At 43.2% G+C, this 8,922-nt stretch overlaps 1 protein-coding gene across 1 annotated transcript in view; it reads left to right on the top strand.

The window, feature by feature from the left end:
- Positions 1-5,469: 5,469 nt before the first annotated feature.
- Positions 5,470-8,922, top strand: part of CACNB3 (calcium voltage-gated channel auxiliary subunit beta 3) — a 386,477-nt gene continuing 383,024 nt past the window's right edge. The window contains exon 1 of the mRNA XM_073614076.1: positions 5,470-5,639. Coding sequence (XP_073470177.1) covers positions 5,601-5,639 — 39 coding nt within the window. The 5' untranslated portion in view covers positions 5,470-5,600. The remainder of the gene's footprint in view (positions 5,640-8,922) is intronic.

Raw genomic sequence — 8,922 nt, 5'->3', positions numbered from 1 at the left:
TCTCTATGCAGACTGTTACTCCTCCTGCATCTCCATGCAGACTACTGTTTCTAGGAGTTTTCCATCCATCACCGTGTGAGGGACAGAAACATCACTTTTGACTATGTAAAAGCAATGGTCTTAGATCTCTTCACCTCCTGCCCAAACTTGCTTCTTCCTGTACACACTTGATTCCTCCTGCACAAACTTGTAGTTGCTAATTGAAGTATGACACATCCTCTTCTATTGGGTAGTATGAGCTCACTCTGAATAAGCCCCTCTACTGGCTCTGGTGGCTCGCTGCTACTAGACTTGAGGCCTGCAGAACCTCTCCCAGGAGGCCTAGTAGGTTAAAAGCCTGTCTTCTAGGAAATTAACTTATGCTCCCAGCCAGCCCAACTTGCAAACCATGTGCCCTCTGGCCACACTGATTTGACACAGATCCCCACAGTCTCTTCTCTGATCCAAAACTCCTCACCATCCACCGTGTGCACGATAAAGACTCTGTTAATGACTGTGTAGAAGCAGAATTTCCTCACAGATTCCCTGGCACCTCCAGCCATCCACTGTGGTAACACTCACTGACATTCCAGCCCTGAGTCCTTGATGAGGAACTTGTCTGAACCATGCGTTCCGATAGCTGTGCCTTTCCCTCCGCTCTTGGAGTTCCCTGCCACTGACCACATGGTGACAGAGACATTGCCAATGACCGTGTAGAGGCAATGTTCCTTTACAGCTCTCCCCAGGCCTCCTCCTGCAATCGGTACACCCCCCAGATAAGGGTGTCCTCCTGCGGCTGTCTAGCACTCCATTCCTCACTTCACCCAGTCGACTTCTCCTCCCCAGTGACATGTGACCTCAGCTTATATATGAGGCCCGCCCCCTGCCAATACCGATGGGGATTGGTCAGAGCTCACACATAAGCTGCCTGCCACTCCACTTCCAGACCCAGACCCTTTTCTAGAACATTCTCCTCAGAGACAGGGGAGGCGCCTCAGAACTGATGTGCAGGTGGTCACACCCACTGCTACTCTGACCACTCCCAGCCCTCAGATCAAAACAGACAGGCCTAGCTTGCAGCATAAGCCTGCCTAAATTTGCCTGTGCTGAACAAACCCTAGTAATATAACCCTTACTAGCACCTACCTACTGGTAGAGGGTGCTATATTTACAATTAGTGGATCTTATAAAGCAAAATCTTAATATTCAGTTAGGCTGGAGCTCTTTATGGGTACATTTACACAAAGGATGGATACAAATGCTTTCTTGATGAAGATGGATGCCTGGGAAACAATACAATAAGTCAACAGGTATTGACAAATAAACATAATAGTCCCCCTTGCTCGTGCCCTCTCCCCTAACTTTTCCATCAAGATCAATAATACAACCATCAGTCTCTCCCTTCATGCCAGGGTACTGGGTGTAGCCTTGGATTCTGATCTGTCCTTTCAGCCCAAATCCATTCACTGTCCTAAGCTTATAGACTTAAGGTGGTTGTAAAGACAGAAGGTTGTTTTTATCTTAATGCATTCTGTGCATTAGCATAAAAAGCCTTCTGTGTGCATCAGCCCCCTAATACTTACCTGAGGTCCGTCTAGATCCAGTGATGATGCACAAGAGACTCGGCTGTCTGGGACTCCCCTCCTCGTTGGCTGAGACAGCAGTGTGGCACCATTGGCTCTCACTGCTGTCAAAGTCAATCAGCCAATGAGGAAAGAAAGGGGGTGGGGCCGGGGCTCTGTGTCTGAATGGACACAGGGAGCTGTGGCTCGGTTCGGGTGCCCTCATAGCAAGATGCTTGCTGTGGGGACACTCAACAGGAGTGAGGGGCCAGGAGCACCGAAGAGGGACCCAAGAATAGGAGGATCTGGGCTGCTTTGTGCAAAACTGTCACACAGAGACTTTAAAGGGCTTGTAAAGACAGAATTTTTTTTTTATCTTAATGCATTTTATGCATTAAGATAAAAAGCCTTCTGTGTACAGCCCCCCCCAGCCCCCCTAACACTTACCTGAGGTCTCCCTTGTCCAGCGATGTCCACAAGTCCCTTGGCCGTCCATCAGTAAAATGAGGAGAGAAAGGGGGCGGGGCGGGGCCCGGGGGGCTCTGTGTCTGAATGGACACAGGGAGCTGTGACTCAGCTCGGGTTCCCCCATAGCAAGCTGCTTTCTGTGGGGGCATTGAACATGAAGGATTGGCTGTGGGGATTGGCTGAGACAGCAGAGTGGCGCCATTGACTTCCACTGCTGTCAATCAAAGTCAGTGAGCCAATGAGGAGAGAGAGGGGGTGGGGGCGGGCCGCAGTTCCGTGTCACAGGCAAGCTGCTTGCTGTGGGAGCACTCAACAGAAGGTTGGGGCCAGGAACACTGAAGAGGGACCCGAGAAGAGGAGGATCTGGTCTGCTCTGTGCAAATCCACTGCAACAGAGCAGGTAAGTATAGACATGTTTGTTACTTTTATAGAAAAAAGACGAGCCTTTACAATCACTTTAATATCACTTTAACCTCCATAAAATCTCAAAAATTTCCCCCTTTTTAATGATACCACTAAGCAACTCTTTCACTCCCTTGTTATCTTTCACTTTGGCAATAGCAACTCCCTCTTCATAGGCTTACCTTGACACAAGCTATCCCCCTTTCAGTCAATCATGAACACTGCTGCCAGACTCATCCACCTTACCAACCACTCAGTGTCCATTGCCCCTCTCTGCCAATCCCTCTACTGTTTTCTGACTGCCCAACTAATAAAATTCAAAAAATTAACAACAACATACAATGTCATTTGCAACTCTGCCCCAAGCTCCATCACCAATCTTGTCTAATATATACAGTGGGGCAAAAAAGTATTTAGTCAGCCACCAATTGTGCAAGTTCTCCCACTTAAAAAGATGAGAGAGGCCTGTAATTGTCATCTTAGGTATACCTCAACTTTGAGAGACAAAATGTGGAAACAAATCCAGACAATCACATTTTCTTCTTTGCAAAATAGCTAAAGCTCTGTCAGATTGGATGGAGAGCATCTGTGAACAGCAATTTTAAGGTCTTGCCACAGATTCTCAATTGGATTTAGGTCTGGACTTAGACTGGGCATTCTCACACATGAATATGTTTTGATCTAAACCATTCCATTGTAGCTCTGGCTGTACGTTTAGGGTCGTTGCCCTGGTGGAAGGGGAACCTCCGCCCCAGTCTCAAGTCTTTTGCAGACTTTAACAAGCTTTCCCTGCATTTGGCTCCATCCATCTTCCCATCAACTCTGACCAGCTTTCCTGTCCCTGCTGAAGAAAAGCATCACCACAACACGATGCTGCCACCACCGTGTTTCACAGTGGGGATGGTGTGTTCAGGGTGATGTGCAGTGTTAGTTTTCCGCCACACATAGCGCTTTGCTTTTAGGCCAAAAAGGTACATTTTCGTCTCTTCTGACCTGAGCACTTTCTTCCACATGTTTGCTGTGTCCCCCACGTGGTTTCTCGCAAACTGCAAATGGGACTTCTTATGGCTTTCTTTCAACAATGGCTTTCTTCTTGCCACTCTTCCATGAAGGCCAGATTTGTGGAGTGCACAACTAATAGTTGTCCTGTGGACAGATTCTCCCGCCTGAGCTGTGGATCTCTGCAGCTCCTCCAGCGTTATCATGGGCCTTTTGGCTGCTTCTCTGATTAATGCTCTCCTTGCCCAGCCTGTCAGTTTAGGTGGATGGCCATGTCTTGGTAGGTTTGCAGTTGTGCCATACTCTTTCCATTTTTGGATGATGGATTGAACAGTGCTCCATGAGATGTCCAAAGCTTGGGATAATTATTTATAACCTAAACCTGCTTTAAACTTCTCCACAACTTTATCCCTGATGTGTCTGGTGTGTTCCTTGGCCTTCATGTTGCTGCTTGTTCACTAAGGGTATCTAACAAACCTCTGAGAGCTTCACAGAACAGCTGTATTTATACTGAGATTAAATTACACACAGGTGGAGGTGGACTCTATTTACTAATCAGGTGATTTCTGAAGGCAATTGGTTCCACTAGATTTTAGTCAGGGGTATTAGAGTAAAGGGAGCTGAATACAAATGCACGCCACACTTTTCAGATATTTGTAAAAAAAAATTGAAAACCATTTATCATTTTACTTCCACTTCACAATTATGTGCCACTTTGTCACTTTGTGTTGGTCACATAAAATCCCAATTAAATACATTTACATTTTTGGTCGTAACATGACAAAATGTGGATAATTTCAAGTGGTATGAATACTTTTTCAAGGCACTGTATTATCTTTTGTTCCATTTGCCCTTTCCTATTAGATTGTAAGCTCTCAGGAGCAGGGCCCTCCTAACCCTCTTGTATTGAATTTGTATTGTAACTGTGTTGTCTGCTTTTTAATGTAAAACACTGCACAAACTGTTGATGCTAAATAAATCCTGTATAATAATAACAATAATGATGATAATAATAAGAATAATAACATGGATAATCACATAAGTGGCACTGTATTATCTTTTGTTCCATTTGCCCTTTCCTATTAGATTGTAAGCTCTCAGGAGCAGGGCCCTCCTAACCCTCTTGTATTGAATTTGTATTGTAACTGTGTTGTCTGCTTTTTAATGTAAAACACTGCACAAACTGTTGATGCTAAATAAATCCTGTATAATAATAACAATAATGATGATAATAATAAGAATAATAACATGGATAATCACATAAGTGCCTATAGACTACATCAAGGGGGAAGCACAGTGGTGTAGTGGATAGCACTTTCACCTATCAGCAAAAAGCGTCACTGGTTCAAATCCTGACTATGACACCATCGGCCTTTAGTTTGCATGTTCTCCCTGTGTCTGTGAGGATTTCCTCTGGGTACTCCGGTTTCCTCCCACACTCCAAAGACATGCTGGTGGGCTAATCGGATCCTGTCTAAATTGGTCCTAGTATATGTATGAATGTGTGTTAGGGACCTTAGATTGTAAGCTCCTTGAGGGTAGGGACTGATGTGAATGTACAATGTATATGTAAAGCGCTGCGTAAATCGATGGCGATATATAAGTACCTGAAATAAATAAATAAAGGATACTTCTGGATCATGACCTTAATTTTGATTTCTACGACCCCCTATTCCTTTATCAATGGTGTGAAAAATAATTCTGCCTGGATAGATAAGTAACTCATCGCGCTGATATTCCAGCTCCTGTCTTCCCCTTCTGTTTTGCCTTTGATATTCTCCTCCTGCCTCAATAACTGCTCATACTCCCACGCTGAATCTATCCTCAGGAAGTCTGCTTTACCTCATCTGCTTCCACAACATGTGCAGCATCATTAAAAGCTCTAAGAGATGGGTCACTTACACTCTTTCCTCAACTCCCTACTGTCCAGGTCTTTCACAGAACCCCCTGATAATATACCTTTCTGCTGTCTGCAAATCACAGACACCAACAAACAGTGCATTTCCATGCATCCAAGATTGACAGCTATGTAGCAGTGATGCTCACATCATGTGGGCAGGTCTCCGCTAAAGTCCTGTAAGACCAAAATGCAGTGGGCTGAGCTTTGCAGAAGCTTTGCTATGCTGCCAGAGCAGTGGCAGTGAATGTTCCTGATCTGCTCTCCATCTACAAGGGAAGCATCCTACTTGCATGTCGCTTTCCAATTCCAGTGTGTTCCTGCTAAAGGAGGTAAACATTCACTTCTAAGGATTTTCTGGGGATGTTGCCAGTTTCTGAAACACTGACTTTTTTTTTTTTTTGTAAACTAAATGACATCTGTGTTTTTCTAGTCATTTTTATTATTTTGATTAGTTGAAAACTCACTATCATTGCCTAATATAATACAATTAAATAGGCTCTGTTATATAGTGTGTTACTCTATGCTTTGCATCTATAATAAATATATATTTTTAAGCCTTTTTTTTACTGTATTTTTTAATTTTGGAAGATTTTTAGGGACCAATAGTGAAATGTATTTACAGAGAAAGAAACTGGAGCAAAGAAAATGAGATTATAGTTGAAATTACTAGTGCTTGTTATGAAAAGAAAGCTGATACCAGATTGTCACCCTGGGCACCTTCACTATTCTTGCTGTGCTCTGGTTATTATAAATAAGTATGTGTGACTTGATGAGCTAAGATGATGCAGGCTGAAATGTATTTTAAATGTACTTTTTCATTTCAAAAATACATGTTCAGCTTGCAAGAAATGCTGAGACTTGTAGTTCTCTAACACCTACTGGGCTTTGCTGTTACCCATGCATTCTTTTTAATGCTGTCATAGACTGAGGTAGCACTGTCCACATTTAACATGTAAAAACAAGCTCTTTTTTCTAGCAGTAATATATCCTAAGGCTATGTATGAATCACTGAACTAGATAGTCCGTATATCTTCTTTACTAATATTCAACAATGGAAAAGGTTGTATGTTGTCTTTAAGTTCTGGACGTTTTTGCTACATTTTTTTAATAGATTTTGCTACATTGTTTTAAATATGTTCTGTTCGCATCAATGTCTTGCAGTGCTTTTTGTTAAAAAGTCCTGCAATTGGGTCAGTAGACTTGCATTTTGCCAATCAAGCCAAAACAATTGTTTAAAAGATGCAATACAATATAACGTAATGCACATCAGCACAAGCATTTATTATAGTGTGAATGAGCCCCCAGCATATTAATTGTTAAACTGAGATGTATGTCTTTAAAATTCCACAATGTACCTGTTTTATCTCAGTGAATCTTATAATAAATGTAATTTATCTGACATGTTCAGGAAGATATGTGCTTGAGTGAATAGAAAGCTTATTTCACCTATAGATGTAAAGCAGGGTGTTTTTGGCATTGTATGTTTTTGGTGTGGGACCTAAAAGAAGAGGATCCCAGCTCAGGGTGTTCATGAGTGAAGGGTTTCATTTAGGAGTTAGGTTAGAGATAGGCCTAGGGGCTCTGTGTTTTAGGGTTTAAGTGCTGGGGGAAGCTAAAAGTAGATCTGTGGCCATTCAACACAGTTGATACCCTTACAACAAGCCCTTACTGACCAGCTGCAGACACTGTGGAACAATTCATGCTACTTAAGTGCTAAGAGATTCAATGAAGTCCTGCAAGTGGTGACTCTATTTTGCTCCTTCCCCTCTTCCTGTGCACCTGCTGTTTCTTTACATTACAGATTTGAATGCTTGTGGGCTACTAACTCACTACTGGCAAGGGTAACAAACCATCTACATAGAGTAAAGGAAAGTAAAAGTATTTTTTCGCAGAAATTTGAGGACGAATTACTCTATGGTGCCTGCAGCTACAGAGGTCAGTGAGGGTTTCATTTAAAGCATTTTTACTTCTTAAGAATTCTGTATGCAAATGGTTGAATGTCAGTATCCTGGCAGTAGTTATACTTTATGTGTTCAGATCACACTTTAAGGGTTCAATCAAAGTAAATTAAGTGGAGAAGTTAGGTGTTAAATCCTTGTACTGCTTTGTTCCCTTCTCATATTGGTAGCCAGTGCTGTTTATCATTAGTACCTCAGCCTTGTCTGATTTTATGAATGGCAATGCATCTATAACCTCTGCTCTGAGCCATTCCCACCTCTAGGATTAAGCACAATCCAGGTGAAACACATCAGAGGGGCATGGCCAACGGGCAGGGACTGAGCTGAAGCTGGAATCTCTACAACCATTAACACTGCCCGAGTCTGGTATATCAAAATGTTCATATATTGCATCTTACCAATTCTCACATGTGGTAGCTGCATTCGTTTTCATTTTTAGGCAATATTTTTTTTTTTAACCTGTTGATCCTGCCAGTAAGTTTGTTATTTTTTAATTTCTTTTAAAGTGGTTGTAAACCTCAGACATGAAATATGAGCAAAGCATATCCTTCTTTAATGTGTACTTATCTCAATTAAAAACTAAGTGTCATTTATGTCTTTTGCTTTGACAGCCTCAGCTCTGTTACTGTGAACTGTGTGAAGGGGGAGTGTCTCTTCCCTCCAATCAGCTGTCAGTGCTCGCCTCACTGAGCTTTGCAGAGTGTAACTTCAGCTCCCCCCCCCCTTTTTTTCTGAACCCTCAGACAGGCTTGTAAATTCAGCAATTTGAGAAGACTGTAGATAGGTACAACGTATGTAGGAGAATTTGTTTCATCTATGTATATCACCTGAGGATAGTCCCTTCACTGGGTATATGTAAGCACTTTAACAGACCAAGCTATCCAACAAAAATGGCAGTTATAGTGTTGAGGCAATCATTTAACACTGACAGAGACCAGAGTGGAGACATCCTAAGACAGGAGGTGTGTTACCAGCAAGATCATCAACTGAGAATAAAGGGGGGGGGGGGGGCGATTGCAGCCATCACATTTAAGGATTGGTAAACTTCAATATATTACATTGTTGGTTTGCGGTTTCACCTGTGTGGCTACATTTTGCCTGTAGGACAGCTAAATCATTTGAGTGGGCTGCCCTACCCACCGAAACACAGCAAATAAGTCCCCAACCACTTTTTTAAACTGAACAGTACACAGGCGTTTTGCCAATGCATAGGGGTGCCATTAAGAAGTAATGGTACCCCTGTGCATCTGCTAAAGAGCAGTACGCTTTTCTTAAGTGTTGGAAACGTGCGTGATTGTGCATGCATTGCTGACACACAATAGCATGAACCTAGCCTAAGTGTCAGGTTTGGGGGGTTTAATAGGAACCAGGGCCGATTCTGGGCGGGTGCGCGGGGTGCACCGCACCCTGGTGCCGCATAGGTGGGGGTGTCAAAGTGCCAGAATGCTCCCCTCCCTCCTGTGTGTCACACACACACACTGGCCCAGATTGTTTCTGTTCCCCCGCCCCACCAATTATGTCATCCTCAGTTAATGATGACCAGGGGTGGGCTGGGCCGGGAGGCATGGTGACAATTTCCCCCCAGGCTGCCCTAACTTATATGCATAACGGCCGGCGGCCACCTGCTCACAATTTTTTTTTTTTTTTTTCGGAG

This window comes from Aquarana catesbeiana, linkage group LG02, assembly GCF_042186555.1.
Source record: "Aquarana catesbeiana isolate 2022-GZ linkage group LG02, ASM4218655v1, whole genome shotgun sequence".
Classification (NCBI taxonomy): Eukaryota; Metazoa; Chordata; class Amphibia; order Anura; family Ranidae; genus Aquarana; species Aquarana catesbeiana.
The sequence above is the reverse complement of the archived record's forward strand: the minus strand, read 5'-3'. Positions and strand labels throughout refer to the sequence as shown.